Below are 16,872 nucleotides of genomic sequence, written 5' to 3' on the forward strand. Positions count from 1 at the left end.
AGAGAGAGAGAGAGAGAGAGAGAGAGATAAGGGTCGCGCGGTGAAAGTAATTAAACAGTCGGCTCTCGACGGGAGCATCGAGCGCGCGCATCCGCGGAACTTTTAAAACGCCGAGATGACTGCGAGTGATACGCTCGCGTTTAATCGAGCGGGCGAATTATTGTGAGCGTTCCGACCGATCGTTTTAACCGTCTCGGAATATCTCACACGCAGGATTTCATCCTGGGAATTCTCCGACGGAGCGCGGCCGTTCGCTCGTTCGCTCGACCGGTCTTCTATTCTCCACGCTGCACGTCGATTTCTCTCGTTAACCCTTCGCTTCGCGCTACAAAGGGTAATTGCAATTGTCGGCTGCAAGCGTGTCGGGGTTAGCGTTGCTCGCAGCGCGATCTGTTTTCTACTTTCCGATCGAGATGTTTCTCTCTCTCTCTCTCTCTGTCGTTCTTCGGTAAGAGTCCAGTGCTTTCGAAACTACATTTCCGCGGTGAAAAGCATCGATGAAAGATTGGATAGTAGATCGAGCCTGTGCGTGTAATTGATAAATATTGTCTTCCTAAAACGACATGCAGATTGATCGCGAAGCAGATGGACGGTGTTACGGACACTGTCGATATCGATACGAACGGGAAGCGACCGGTCGAACGGAAGCGAAGCCAATCAGCTGCTTGTATAACATCACTTCCCTGTGTAGTGTCGTTAACCCTGGAAGATAGCGATCGTTGCATCGCGATGTGCACGGGAATTGGATGAGTCGCGGAATTCGGTAAAACCTCGGTAAAATCGGCACGAACGTGCGAGGCGTGTGAGACCGAGAAGTCGGGGCCCGCCCACCATTCACCACCATAGACATTGCTGCCATGAGGATTTGAACAAAATTGTTGTTTGAAGAAATTCTGGTAAATGTATAGAAAGGGATACACCTCACCGGTTGTTTTCATCTTGAAATATGTTATAAAGGATGAAGTACTGAGTGACTTTTCCTGATACAACTATATGGGGGTCGCTTATAGTTTCCGAGATATTTGACATTAAAGTTTTGGAAATTTGATGTTAAATTCCAGATATCATAAGCTGACGTTATTTACAGTACAATCCAAACAGTTAATCCAAACATAGTGTATACATCGAAATATAGGAAACAGTATATATAAACGGGAGAGGGGCTTCACCCCTCCCTCGCACTCCTTCCCCAAAAGAATCCTAACCTAACCTAACTTATTGTATCTTTATATATTGTTGGGTGATGTTGAAAAGATCTTAAAAGCCACAACACCTAATTATATGCGGATATTATAATAAATTAAGTTGAGCCAGGTGATAGATCTAGAAGAGAACTTTTTTCAACAATGTCAACAAAAATATATAAAGATGCAATAAGTTAGGTTAGGTTAGGATTTGTTTGGGGAGGAGGGGGCGGAGCCCCTCTCCCGCTCATATGTACTGTTTCCTATATTTAAAGTGAATGAAAACTGCTTGTCTACTTCGAATATACTTCAACGTACAATTATAAAATTTTAGAGTCAAATATCTCAGAAACTATAAGCGTCCCCCATGTACTTGTATTAGGAAAAGTCGATTTAGAATTTCATCCTTTATAACATATTTCAAAATGAGAAAAATCGGTGAGGTGCGTACCCTTTTCTACCGAAATTCTCAAGAAATTCAATTTGAAGAAATTGCAATTTCCTTTGGGTCTTCAAAGAGAAATCTTGCTGTGTGATTTCCCTCGGATTTTCAAAGACAAATTTTATATATATAATCTTGTCCGGAGAATCTCCGGAGGAAAAGATCCTGTTGATATTTTCCGTGAAACCTCAAAGAAAAATAAATGTCCGTGCGATAAAGAACCGCGAAGCGGTTTAAAATCTCGCCATTTTTTACACACTTATGTATCTCGACGACGAGAGCAGCTAGCTTGCTTCAAACTTGAATCGTTAATATCTCATTTGCAAGAGAGAAAGATTATTATACGACCTCTCGTCCGTGTCGGCCCCTGCTTGTATCGCGCTTGATTCGCAAAGTTGCCTGAGGCCAATTCTCGTGCGCTTCGCGAGCGACGTTTGAATGTCTCTTTGCTCGTAAGCAGCGTTTAAACGGTCATTCGCGAGCTGTGCTTTAAACTGCCGCAAAGTAATCGGAGACTTCCTCGTATTTTTCTTTCAGGCCGTGAAACTGGAGTCGGTGCATCCAGGAAGGACGCGATATCTCGTCGTCGTCTCGTGCACAGGAAGGCAGGACGCCGAGGAGAGCTGTCTTCTGGGTATCGATTGCCACGCCAGGGCGACCGTCGGTCTCGTGCTACGAGTTTTGGCCGACACCGCTATCACTCTCGACGGCGACGGGTAAGTGACTGCCGGCCGGCGCGCCGATCGCTTCTCTCTCTCTCTCTCTCTCTCTCTCTCTCGTCTCGTCATTGCTGTTACACCGCGCACAACAGCTCTCACCGGGGCATTACGACTCTCGCGACTTCCTGCAATATTCGCCGCGGCACCGCGCGAATTAGCACGTCCCGCTGATTACAGACCCGCGGGAATAGCGCTTTTTCCTTCGTCTTCTTTATGATTCCTTATATAACGTTGCTTGCTTGCTTGCTGGCGTCAACTGTTGACTTATCGCACCGGGCAATCAGCCTGTGTGTCTCCTGTGTGAAAAAGATACGTCCCGACGCGTTCTCCTCTCCGTATATTTTAAAGCAACGACCGTAGTTCCTCGACTCCTCTGTGTATGGTACCGAACAGTTTTTCTCGATCAGCTGCGATCGATCTCGTCCGGACGTTTACATCCGCCAAGTATCGCTCGATTGCGCGATTATAGTTTTAGCTACTCGAGTCTTTCGAGCTCTCTCTCTCTCTCTCTCTCTCTCTCGCATTTTCGAACTTCGCTTTCGTCAAGTGCCTCCGCGCGATCGTCCGCGATGTCAAAGTCATCGAAGGATTGTCACGAGACAAGACACGGCCCGCATGCGTGAATCGCATCGAGACGAGTTCACGAATGTCCACGAACAATAATCGCACGCTGGAAGGGGAACGTCGTCGTTGCTTACGTCACGCGCAGTGCAGCGTGCATGTGCATCTGTAAGTGCAGCGGTATGTAATGCACACCGTGTGGCGACCCTGGCGTAAGATGTCGTCTTCCTTCTTCCTTGAAGCCGCGGACAGTTAGAATAATTGTCGGTCTCGTTGCCGGACTGTTTTACGCACGTCTTAATGCACTTTCTATTGCGACGGTATCTCGACTGCTGACCTGTAATCAATGACGGGGAAAAACCCACGTGGAAGTTTCCGTTCTCTCGATCAAACATTGACGGACTCAAGATGTTTACTTTCGCCGTCTTTGACCGCCCATTCCTCTCTCGTCGACGCGGACGTCGTATAATACAAATCTGTCGTGTTATTAGAGCCTCGCAAAAGCTCGTCGATGATTTCCCGGCACGGCTCGAGGCGCGCGAGCGATTCCGCAAACTCTGGAATCCAACGGTTGCCCCTGCTAAGGACGGCGGCTTTAATCTTTTGCCTTGAGGCGTATTTTTCAGAAATCCGAATCACATGAAAATTTATATACGGGGGCCGCTGATGACCAATCCGTTATCAGATTCTCGAAATTCGAGATGGCGGAGGCGAAAATGAAAAATCGCGATAATTTCGGTGACAATAGGGATATTGTGGGGTTTTTGAAGTCGCTGATTACGAATCCGTCATCAGATTTTTAAAATTCAAGATGGCGGCCGCAAATATGAAAAATTAATTAACCGGAAGACAATGTCAGGTAAATATATTAGAATGATCCGCGCCAACTTGAATCTTGAACAATGAATTTTGGACCTCGGATTCGTAATCAGCGTCCTTGAAAGCTAACCAAAGTACAATTTTACCTAATTATATAAAAGTTTTATGATCCACCATCTTGGAAAATAAATTTTAGAATTTGTACTTCAGATTCGTAATCAGTGAGCTCTAAAACTAATCAGAGTACAATTTTAGCTAATTCAATAAAAATTCTATGATCTGCCATCTTGAATCCGCCATCTTAGGATTTACTTTATTATTAATTTTGGAATTTGGACCTCAGACTCGTAATCAGCGACTCAAAAAACCGACCCCGAACCTTGATTTTGAGCAAAAAATTCACTCATAGTTCGTGGAAAATGATTTTTTTTAAATAAATAATAAAAATGTATATTTTTCATACTTTGTTTATTTATGACAAATGGACAACTTACGCAAAACACTTTTCAACTTTTCATGTATGTTCCCATATCATATAAGAAGCTAAAAAACGCAAAAAAAAACCCCCGAAAAGAATCCCCCAAATATGAAATATTTCATGAAAATGTGAAAATAAATAGGTGATAAGAATACTTACCACTATGTCTCAAAGGGTTAATTGAATGTAGCGTTTACCGTTTCGTCACTGTTAACGAAAGAAATGGCGGATAGAACCGACGAGCTTTCGCAACACTCCAACTCTCCACAGACAACCGCGAGAGCCAGAAATATCACTCCAGTAACACACAACACACACACACACACAGGGAGCCGGATTCGTCGCGGATCCTGCCGAGCCTCGCGGCGACGAGGAGCGCGATCGCAATTATACTCGCTGGGTATTCGTGATTCGCTCGGTGCGCAAAAGGAGAAGGATCCGGCGCGAGATCGCACAGATGTGCAATCTGCTCGCTCTTCGCCAAGGACAGATCGACACGCGCGCGCGGAGAATTCGCGGAGATACCGCGAAGACACGCGATACCTCTGAGAGCGAGAGAGAGAGAGAGAGAGAGAGAGAGAGAGAGAGAGAGACACCTCACTGCGTGTGTAGCTCGGATACATTTCGCCCGATCGGAATCGTCACCGTGGTGCTTCGCACGTAACGCGCGCGCTGTTTTACATCCGGCGCAAGCCGATCGATCAACAAATGTACATATTATCGGGACACGATTGGCAAGAGCAAGCGGCGCTTTCTAACGCCGCCCGCCGCGACTAGTCGAATTCTCTCTTCGCTTTAAAGTGACTCATTGCCACGACTCGCCCCACCACACGCTCGCGCTAAATCCGTCGCGCCGATAATTAGTCGAACGTGGCGTACGCGCCGCGTGAAACGAAAGCAGAGTATCGGCGGCCGAGTACGCGACGGCGAATAGAGTCTCTCTCTCTCTCTCTCTCTCTGTCCGCGTCTAAATATAGACCGCGCCCGCGTCCCGCGTCGCCGTCCTTTTGCCCGTAATCGATGTAGACAATGCGCTCCACGTAGACGACGCGAAGGCTTACGTCCGCGTGCTTTCTCCACCTTTCTCCGGCGTTTTCGACGAACGCGCGCGCGGCCTTTATCGCGTGGAAACTCAATTTGTACCTGCGTTCCTCATCCTCCGTCGCGGAGCGGGCCTGTCGACTACCGTCGTCGTCGTCGTCGTCCTCGTCGTCGGCCGGAGACATTTCATTATTATCAAACGAAGAGTTCGATCGCGTACGAAAGCGCGGGCACGTCCTCGTTATCCTTTCTTCCCTTTCGTTGCCGCTCGCCGAGTCGATGCTCGGCGATACTTACTTTTCCCTCGTGTATGCGGCGGGATACAAGATTCGTGCATTTTTTCCCTACGGTTTCCTGCGCTCGTCCATGTTTCGCAGGAGGTAGACGCGCGTTTCAACGTCGGCAGGTTTCCCGCAGATTTATGCCGCGAGATCGCACAGTCGCCCGCTTGTTCTCGTCTCTGCGGCGTATATCGATATAATATACGATACCACCTCCGTAGAGATAAATACGAAGGTCGCCACCGTTCTCTCCTCCCCTCCCCCTCCCCTCCACCACCATCCCTCGCTCTCTCTCTCTCTCTCTCCCCCCCTCTCTCTCTCTCTCCCCCCCTCTCTCCCTCTTGCTCTCGAGCGTAGGGAAATGGAGCGCGTTACCGTAAGGCACGCGCGTTCGGGCAAGGTACTTGACAGATGAGTATCAAGGTTACGACGGAAGGTCGCGACATAACTTGCGAAATCGCACGACGCGGACGCGAAGCGTTAAAGTGTACGTAAAAGCGTTCAGCACGGTTGCCTACCTACCGCAACGCGGGACACGCTGTGAATCGCGCGGCGAATCTTCGCTGGAGTATCTCATTATCGGGGTCGGCTCATTATCGGGGATGTATCGATGTGAAACGAGCGCGCTAAAGCGGCCCGCGAGTAGGGCTGTTACTCGTCGGCAGCTTCGAAGTTCCGAAGCTTCGAAATCAACTTCGAAACTTGCAAGTTTTTTATGCCGAAGCTTCGAAGACTAGTCTTCTTCGAAGATGTCACTCTTCGAAGCTTCGAAGGATGCGGGACGGTAATTTCCTCTTTGTTTCCGCATGCACACACTAGCTGTGCTAGGCCATCTCAGTCATACATTCTACATTCCGCGGATAACAAAAGTATAAAAAATCAGGCGATATATAATTCTCGAAATTTTGAAGCTGAAGAAACTTGGAAGCTTCAAATACGAAAACTTCGAAGAAACCTCTAAAAAAATATATATCAATATATATCAATATATATCTACCCCCGAATAGGGCTGTTACTCTTCGGCAGCTTCGAAGTCAACTTTGAAACTTGGAAGTTTTTTATGCCGAAGCTTCGAAGACTAGTCTTCTTCGAAGATGTCACTCTTCGAAGCTTCGAAGGACGCGGGGCGGTTATCTCCGAACTTGCGCTCTTTGTTTCTGCACACGCTGAATGCTAGACCATCTCAATCATATATTCTACATTCCGTGGATAACAAAAGTATCGTGGTTCGATTCCCGAATACCTTCGAATTCTCGAAATTTCGAAGGTTCAGTGCTTCGAAACTTCGAAACTTTGATCGTCGAATACTTTGTATCGAAGCTTCGCTTCTTCGAAGTTTCGAATACGAAGACTCCGAAGTAAAATTACACCTCTACCCCCGAGTCCACTATTAGGGGAAGCTACTATGCGAAGTGCGATCTCGGAGTATCTTGCGCAGTCTGTTATTGCGTTCACGTGACGGTTTCGATAATTAATAAACGGCCCGAGAGTCGACCTGACGACTTTCTTCGGTCGACTCAGGTGGCCCAGTAAGTTGAACCGCGATATAAACGGAGAAAGTCTCGGAGTTGTTGCGACTTGTGTGTCGATCAGACGATACAACGAGTAATGAAGTAACTCTGTAAAAACTGCAAAGCGGCGCATTCTCAAAATAATCTCTTTCCCGCGAGAGGAAGAGAGAGAGAGAGAGAGAGAGAGAGAGAGAGAGAGAGAGAGAGAGAGAGACTGTAAGCCGGTTTACAGAGAGGTACGAAGTCGCGCCAGCGATCGTTTATTACCGTGAATTTAAAGACACGTCGTCTTTGTCGTCGTCGTCGTCGATGGCTTCTCTAACTGTTCGGCTCGCGCGACAGCTTTCCAGCGGAACTCCGGCGTGACAATTGAAACGCATGAGGTCTCTAGCGCCGATGTGTCCGCGCACTCAACGAGTTAATGGCCATGGAATTTTCGTATCAACGACGCGTCGCGCCGACAAAATCATCTTCGCGCCGCGCCGTCGTCCAGCGTTGACACCTCTCTCTCTCTCTCTCTCTCTCTCTCGCTCTCGCTCTCTTCGTAGTTTTTCGCACGATTAGGAAGCCCCGTCTCGCGCGAGGAGACCGGAACTCCGTCGGAGACTTTTCCCCGATCGCAGGCAAAAAGTTCACCCACGCGAGAGCACATTGACTGGGCGACGTGCGCTCGGCTCGTTGTTCGTCCGGTTGGACGAGCAATTCTCGCGAAATTAGCGATAAAGGGACGGACAGACGAACGAACAGACGGACGGACGGATGGTCAGGCTGATGCGTGGCGAAGGGAAAAGGAAAGAAGAGGACCGGGTAGGAAAAGAAAATGAGCGCGAACGGGTCGGTCAGCTCGCGTTCCTACGATGTCGATGACCCTCGGGGCGCGGACGATCGTCTCTCTTCATCTTCCTCTTCCTCTCCTCCTCCTCCTCCTCCTCCATCACCGCCGTCGTCGTTCCCTTCTCCTCCTCTTTCTCCTCCTCCTCCTCTTCCTCCTCTTCCTCCTCCCTTCGAGTGGCTGTCGCGAACTCGCGAGAGAGAGTTCCTCCTCGCGCGCATTAGACACGCGATACGTCACTCGCTTTCTCGATCGGCCGATTTGAAACACTACTGCGCCGCATATTCCGGTTGCCGCAACACAGTCTGGATTACTTAACCTCGGGTTAGCGAATTGCCGTCCCTCTCCCTCCTCCGCCTCGCGCAGCTTTAAGCAGCGCGTACATGCGCGCAGACCACAAGCACGGAGGATTTAGAGTTTAACACGTTCAATGCCGTAACGGTCGCGGTTCACCGGCTCGATTCGATATATCGACGTGGCTCTATTGATATGAGCGCCCAGAGCACGACCGATCGTCGTCGGAGGGTTAGAAGAATCGCACGTGTTGCGCTGCGGCGGCGACTAGATTAAATAACGAGCGTCGCGCGATTCGAGTGGCGGGCTTTAGTGAACTTGGTCGGGATTAGCGGCGCGGGAGTCGCGGTTACGCGATGCTAATCCACATCGCCGCGGGCGACCTTGCGTGCCAATTAAGCAGATTAAGCCGTCGCATTGAACCGCGCACGGTTCTCTCCTCTCCTGAACCCACGTAGATCCCTGCGACGTGGCTGTAACCTGAAGAGAATGACGGCAGATTTCTCGTCTTTTGTCCATACAAGGAGTGGATGCTCGCGGGGGGAGGGGGGGGCTCGAGTTTCATTCGGCGACTTTGTCGCGTCATATGTATCGTTCAATTGGTGATTCGAGTCCAGGAAACGCCGAATCGCGGCTGCCGCAGGTCAACCGGGAAGTCAAGCGTCGTCGGGGACCTTCTGCGATCGCGGCGGCGCGGCTTGATTTTTTCGGATCGATGAGGATGCAGTCTCGAGGATGCAGAAGGTCGACCGTAAAATTCGTTCGCGGAATGTGCGTAAGAGGGTAACTGTAATCGAGACGAGAGAGAGGGGGAGAGATGTGAATTATATGTACGATCCGAGAACCGGAGAGGAGGAGGAGGAGGAGGAATGCCCGGGGAAGGCTCGCGTTCGTTTTACGATCCGGACGATAACGGTGCAGCAGCCGGGTAATTTCGGCGGGGAATTGCATTTTTTCCGTCCTCGTGTGCAGCTCTCGTCGAGGGGGCAATTGGGGGGGGGGGGCAAGATCGGCAGGAGAGGAGAATACGGCGTTGCGTTGTTTCCGCTGAATTCCGGAACGATGCGGAACAGTCTTGTGCCGCAATTACGTTTAACGGCGATGCTCGACCGAATTCTCCCTCCCCCCTTCTTTCCTCCTTTTCGCCGTTTGACCGGTTACGTAACCGCAATTTATCTGTGCGTAACTCGGACTGTTGCGTAAGGCGCGAATTTTGACATCGCGGCGCGCCGCCCGTTACGTGTTACGGTCTCACGCCGCGCGGTCTTATTGCGATTTGGAAAGCGATCGATACTCGTTCGACGGTTTCGAAAGGCGCAATGTCGACGGTGGTTCTTTTTTTGTCTTTCAATCAGACTTGGCTGTGCCGCTCACGGATGATGCCTCGCGCAACGCTCGCGCGTTTGTGTGTGCGCGACGAGTACCGTTCCTCTCTATCTCTCTCTCTTTCTCTCTCTCTCTCTCTCTCTCTCTCTCTCTCTCTCTCTCTCTCTCTCTCTCTCTGGAAGAGACGATCCGCAGGATCGGCAACGATTTCCTGGAAATCTGACCGGCGCGTATTGCGGCGACGGCGATACGCGAATCGTGATGCTCGCGCTCGCGCGATCTCCTTTACATAATGCGTAATTAATGGCTGTACTGGATACACGCCCCTCTTTCCATGTCGCAACCGCGAGAATTGCGTTACCGTTGCACTTTGGAAGCCCGCCTGCGTGTAACGGCGAAATCGCGACTTTGACCGTCCGACTTGTAGATCGATGTTGCCCCTCCGCAGGAGATTGGAGTGTGCACGCGCAAACGCGTGTGTAGTCCTAGCAGGCGTCCTTGACCGAAAATACTTATTAGAAGAGACTTTAGAAATGAATATGCTTCACGTAGCTTTGATCGCTTCGATCGCTACAGGGTGTAGTGGCGATGGGTAATTTTGATCCGATCGTCAGAAAATCCATCTTTTTAACCCTTTGAGACATAGTGGTAAGTATACTTACCACCTATTCATTCTCACATTTTCATGAAATATTTCATATTTGAGGGTTTTCTCGTTATTTGAGGGTTTCTTTTCGGAACATTTTTACAGAACATTTTTACGGAAAAAATCATTTTCCACGAACTGTGAGCGAATATTTTACTCAAAATCAAGATTTTCATGGGGGTTTTGTGGGTCGCTGATTACGAATCTGAGGTCCACATTTTAAAATTCATTTTCCAAGATGGCAGATTCCAGATGGCAAATCATAGAATGTACATAAAATTAGCCAAAATTGTATTCTGGTTAGTTCTTCAGCTCACTGATTACGAATCTGAGGTCCAAATTCTAAACTTTATTTTCCAAGATGGCGGATCATAAAATTTTTATATGATTGACTGAAATTGTACTTTGGTTAGCTGTCAAGATCGCTGATTACGAATCCGAGGTCCAAAACTCATTGTTCAAGATTGCAGATTCAAGTTGGCGGATCATGGAATTCTAATATATTTACCTGACATTGTCTTCCGGTTAATTAATTTTTCATATTTGCGGCCGCCATCTTGAATTTCAAAAATCTGATAACGGATTCGTCATCAGTGACCCCAGAAACCCCCGTATATAAATGTTCATGTGATTCGAATTTCTGAAAAATACGTGTTCCAAAGGGTTAAATCGATGATCCTTTTCTGCTCGATTTTTGTGCAGATCGCTTCTTCTCAACAGAGAACCGAGTTTCGATATCCGTTGATACATTCATTCCTCAACGTTGTTTCCTTTAATGAAGAATTCAATTTGGCTCAACGTTCGAAGGAATTAATTTGCATAAAAATCGGAGAGAAACGAGTCGATTTAAAAGAGTCGACCTTTTGCAGCAAAAAGGTCAATTTTCTGGGAATCGACTCGAAATCGTCACCAAGTGACACTCGATACTTGTGATCGCAATTGTGCAAGTAAATTCGTACACGTATTTGCCGGCAAACACGTGTCCCCGTGTTCCTGAGATTCAACGCACGTCGAAAAACTCGAGGAGGCTGATTCCATTCTTTGTAAATTAAGTAACTGAAGCGGCGGGGTCCTAAAACAGAGAGCCGGCCTCGATTATTCGCAAAATAGTCCTTCGGCAGCGGCGTGCTCTCTGTAGAAGGATTACCCCGCCCGACTGCGTCGCGGTCCCTAAAGACCATCGCGAGATCTCACTTCCGGATTTCTTATTTTCCAGGGGTTTCAAGGTCAGCGTTTGCGGCCGTCAACATATCTTCAAGCCGGTGTCCGTTCAAGCCATGTGGTAAGTCTGCATCTTCTCTCTGATAAACGAAACTGGTTTCGCCGCGCCGCCGTAAGAATGGGCAGGGAGATGGAGAAGGGTAAGAAAGAGAGAGGCGGGGGAGGGGGGGCGAAAGAGGAAAAGAGAAAAATAGCGACGCGAAGGCATCTTTTCCGTTTCGCCCAACAGCTGTTTAGTACAGTTGCGAGCGCACCGAGGTTCGTGCTTTCGGTGTTAAGCCGACCTTTGGAATCGCTGTATTGTGGGCAATAACCTGGCTCCCTTAATAACACGTCGCGCGTGTACCGCATTTCTTCACGATGACGGAAGCCATCAAGCATCACCGTAAGCGCTTCTAACGCATCCGACGAAAGTTTTACGCTCGGCGCATACTTGACCAAATGGCCCGCGAGCTTAGCGAGTTAAGCAAGATAGATGACGCGCCGCCGTCATCTATTCCCTCGCCTGATCAGCGATCGATGATTTTCGCGCGAAGAACTCGGCGCGGAGCGACGCGCGAGCTTCGGCCGAGCCGACGTGCAATCGCGGCACTCGGGGGGGGGGGGGATTCGATATCTCGTCTGGTTACGCTAGACGAGCTATGCGATTGAACGGAGGAGGGTCATTGTCGTGAGCTGCTTAATAACCGTGGCTAACAGATAATACCGTGTAATTACACAACAGATGACCCGAGACGCTTGTCGTACGCGGAAGACGCGTAAAAAGAAAGAGAGGAGTGACTCGGGCGACCGATATCCCTTTCCCCTTCGGATATTCTCAGTCGGTTGACCTAGATTTTTGGAAATAATAATCAAGACGTTTCCACGATCGTCGTCGTCGGCGTCGCCACGACGAGGAATGCAAAGTCAGACATTCTGCGACTGAGAGAGAGAATCGCGCGCGACGTTGAGCAACGCCGCGCCGGCCGAGTCCGGCCGTAAATGATTCGAGGGTGGGATGACGGAGATGTTATCGATGCGGAAGAGGCCTCGAGAGAGAGAGAGAGAGAGAGAGAGAGAGAGAGAGAGAGAGAGAGAGAGAGAGAGAGGCACGGGCGAAATGAAAAATCGGGCGTGGGCCGTGGCTTAATTGGTCGACATCACAATTGCCCTGCGCGCGGCCGAACAGACCGGGAACTTTCTTAGCCGCCCAGCCTCTTCCGGTGTGGTATTTTTCAGCGCGGGTGAAAATACCGTCTTCCCACACGGATCGCTTTACGTACGACCTTTCTTTTCAGTGTCGCTTTGATCGATCGACCGTGCGGGAAATCGTTAACGGAGAGTTCGGCTCATTTGCCGTCGGGAGAGCAGGATATTACGCTCGATTTGGCCGATCTGTCTCTTTCTCCTTTCACTTGTGTGTTTCACTTGCGTGTCTCTCGTGACGAAATTGTCATCCCGAGGAAGATGAGCGTGTTGGACGATTTTTTCTTTGTTTGAGAAGAAGGGATAAATTCCCGACTAGAAATTTATCCCATGGTCCTGATCGGGTTAACCTCATTTGGACATCAGGCCCCAATAAGGTGATACTATCAGGTCTTAGTAAGTCATGTAACGCAGCGTGGATATCAGGACCTTAGTAAGGATTCATAGTCAGGTCATTATTGAGTTATCTTATGGAATCTTTATTACGTTTTTTTTTTTTTAATTATGGCTCCTGATTACTCGCCACGGCTATATTGGATGATGACGTTAGAAATAAGAAATGACACGCTGAACATTCTTTCATGTCATTTCCAAATAAAAAGATATTTACATGAAACAATATTTTAGATCGCTTGAGCATACTTGTAAAATGTTTCGGAAAAGAAACATAAAATGAATATCATAAGATCATAAAGAGTATCACAAGGTGACGAGACATAAAGTAGTGTTTAGGAGAAAAGTTGCATGTCACTTTTACATGTTAATTTTACAACTATTTATTGACTGCTAAAAAAAGGATAGTTTCTATAGCATTTTACAATTATATTCAAGTGATCTGTGAATTCAAGTGAAGTGTTTTTCCAATGCAAACATCTTTATATTTGGAAATGACACCCAAAAATTGTCTTGTTAAAACTTGATGATGCAAATCATATTAGGTACAATGAATAAGATCCCGGCAAGAACCTGATGATCAACTAAACTATATTATATCATACACTAGGTTGGTACATTAAGGTCCTAATGTGGACCCAATCATTATAACCTTATAAAGGTGTTTCTTACTCATTTGTCGTTAGGACATTATAAGGACTGACTTACTTATCTTTCATTCATCCTATTAGGTCCTTATCAAAGCGAGGTGAATCTGATCAAAATTTCTAGTCGAGTTGCGCGTCATTAATTATTGTTCGTAATGATTGTCGTCCGTAACGCGCGCGCGTATCGAAACACGTCACAGCTAATGTCTATCGCGGTAGGCGTCGTCGTCGTTTTATTCGCGTGACCTACGACTTCGAGATTTGTTATTTCTGGCACCGCCTTGGACGGTGTCTGCATTATAAATAGCCTTGCCTCCGATCGCCATATGCATTAGCGTTAGCTCGCGCCGATTTTTGCGAAAGAGCGATCGGCTCGGTACACGTGGGCGCGCGAACACCTTTGATGTCGCGCCGCTGGTGCGAATTTTCGTGGGCGTACTGATAAATTAGTTTCGCAAATTGATTACACACGCGACTACAATGGCCGCGCAGCGGCAGCGTCTAGGTGTGACGGCTTCAAACGAATTGTCAGAGTGGAAAGTGAAGGAGGAGGAGAGTGTGGGTGCGCTACCGAGAGCTGTAGAAGGATTCGTCTCGTCTCGCGATTACCTGAGGAATGGATTTTTTGCCAATAACCTATTTCACGACAGTTGAGAGTACACCCTCAACGTTGACGATCACGTGGGATGTGATCACTCAGATTCATCTTTCTCAAAGGGACTTCCGGCGCGTAGATCGAGTCGCTGATCGAGTCTCAAGTGAGAAACACTGCAAATCCGAGTGCGAGTTATGTACTTCAGCACGCACAAACGTATGCTTGGTTGAAACTTTTCTGCACGTTTCTGGTCGTCTTCGCAATCACGTAACATTTGATACGTTTAAACGTTTCTTTCAAATCTAAATATCTAAACGAATGAAATGACGTAATTCGAGACGACTAGAAGCACGTAAAGAAAGAGCGCGGCTTCAGCCAATTGCGCGCTTATGCTTGTCAAAAAATGACATACTCGATTTTGCAGCGAACAAATCGACTCGGAAATCGATCGATCTGCGCGGAAAACGCGCGAGCCACTGAGCTGCGCCGCCGCGCGCGCGAGGTCCAAGGTGTCGCGGTCTCTGGCCGCCGACGTCGTGGACGGCGAGGACGCCGTCGAAGTTGTCCTATTTTTGGAGAAGCCTCGTCGCTCTCGACCAACATCACACGCCGTGGTGGGGTTGGTTACGACCACGGACCATCCGCCGCGCCATTTGTGGACGCGTCGCGTCGCGTCGCGACGCGCGTGGTCATTTTGCCAAATTTCGCCACGTGGTTGTGCTCTGTCGGCGAACAAACCCCACTCGGCAATCGCGCCGTTTCCGCGCGTGTTCCGCGCCCGAGCTCACTAACCCCCTCCCCCCCCTCGCAATTTTCACAAATTCGTTCCGCGCCGCGCCGCATCCTCGTCGTCTCTCCGTCGACCGTCAACTGCATGTTCGCACGCTCGACAAGAGCGCGGTGCAAATTACAGACGCGAATATACGGGGTGAGTATTTTTAATCTCAGCAGGCAAATATTTCGAAAATATGCAATTTTACAAAAAAAAAACTTTTTAAATAAAAGTTGTATGATGTTGAGGGGGACGTACAGTGACTTTGTGGTTTGGACCTTGGGACATCTACTTGAGGTCAGAGGATGGTCAACCTAATTTTCTCAAGTGGAATTTCTTATTTTTCATATCATATTTTTATAGTTGACTTCAAGATCTTTCCAAAACGCTACGATAAAGTATTTTTTTATTGAGTACTTTCCGAGTTATGAGACTCAAAAGTTAACAGGTGAAGGTTAAGTCAATCCATTATCTTAAAACGATTAGGTTTGAGAAAAGGAAAGAATGATGACCTCGGTTGACTTCGATATACTGTCCTCAAGCTCAGGTCGAGAGATCACCTTGAATTTTTTAAATACACTTTTTATTCTAATTCTACTTTTAGCGCTACCCAGGAACAACGGTAGTTTTCTGTTCCTTTTGGGGTGCTTGAGTCCCCCCTGGCCTCTCAGGATTTACGTGAATTTATATAACATGACGTACAACAGGTCACTATTGTACGTCTATGTGGCAGCGTCTTGAATCTCTAGCTCATCTCTAGTCTCGGATACAACTCGGAAAGTACTCAACAAAAAGATACTTTATCATAGCGTTTTGGAAAGGTCTTGAAGTCAACTATAAGAATATACTATGAAAAATAGGGGGTTCCATTTGAGAAAATTAGACTGATCATCCTCTGACTTTAAGTAGTCATGTCCCAAGGTCAAACCAAGGTCACTATTGTACGCCCCCCTCAACATCATACAACCTTTATTTAAGATGAAAAATACTCACCCTGTACATTAAATCAGGAAGGCGCGACTTGGTCCGTCGATCATAGAGACGCGATTGCGGTTGGCGCGAAGGTCCGCGAAGGGAAACGTACCGTTCCCGCGGACGCGGCGATTATTTTATTACACTCGTAAAATGTCAGCGGCGGCGACGGCGGTGCACGATACCCGCGCCGAAGTGTCAGGAAATTTTCGCCCAACCAGGCGAGAGAGAGAGAGAGAGAGAGAGAGAGAGAGAGAGAGAGAGAGAGAGAGAGAGAGAGAGAGAGAGAGAGAGAGAGAGAGAGAGAGAGAGAGCCCTCCTTTCTTATTAGAGGTCTTACCTCTTCGCGCTCGCTCACGTGGGTGGCCGGTCTCTCTCCACAGACGTGACCCACATACGTAATTGCGAGCGAACGTACACGCTCATGCGCGCCGGCGTCCAAGCTTTTTCGTTACCGCCCGGCACCTCCTCGCCGATCCTAAAACTCCTCGCGCCGTTTGGCGCCAAGTATGAAACGTAGCCGCAGCTCGCGGCGGTCTCGATACTTTCCTCGTGGATCGACGCGAGTGTCCCCGCGCGGAGATGAATGCTCCGCGCTCACACGAGCGTTCTGTTGTTCTTCCTGTTCTTCGGCTTCGCTAGACACACTGATAGAAAAATATAGTTGAATCAACTATAATCTCATTTATATTTTGTAGTTCATTTTGGCGTCAACCATATTTTTATAGTTCGTGGAAACCTGCAAAATATAGTAGAATAAACACAGATATATAGTCAATGATTGTCTTAAATAATTGTTTGGTTACTTTTACCACATATATGATAATTTCTCATTCCCAAATACAGTGAGATTTAATATTCATCATAGTTACATCTGTCATCATTTAGCAAATATTCTGGTAATATTGACTATATAAAAGAGTTGCTTTTACCTACCATTTTATATTTGTATC

The 16,872-nt window shown here is 47.9% G+C and overlaps 1 protein-coding gene across 1 annotated transcript in view; it reads left to right on the plus strand.

Annotated features, from left to right (window-relative positions):
• Nucleotides 1-16,872, plus strand: part of ssh (Protein phosphatase Slingshot) — an 88,226-nt gene that overhangs the window by 38,504 nt on the left and 32,850 nt on the right. Inside the window, exons 4-5 of the mRNA XM_025302734.1 lie at nt 2,164-2,342; nt 11,351-11,416. Coding sequence (XP_025158519.1) covers nt 2,164-2,342; nt 11,351-11,416 — 245 coding nt within the window. The remainder of the gene's footprint in view (nt 1-2,163; nt 2,343-11,350; nt 11,417-16,872) is intronic.

The sequence above is a fragment of the Harpegnathos saltator genome, unplaced genomic scaffold (assembly GCF_003227715.2).
Source record: "Harpegnathos saltator strain DR-91 unplaced genomic scaffold, Hsal_v8.6 scaffold51, whole genome shotgun sequence".
Classification (NCBI taxonomy): Eukaryota; Metazoa; Arthropoda; class Insecta; order Hymenoptera; family Formicidae; genus Harpegnathos; species Harpegnathos saltator.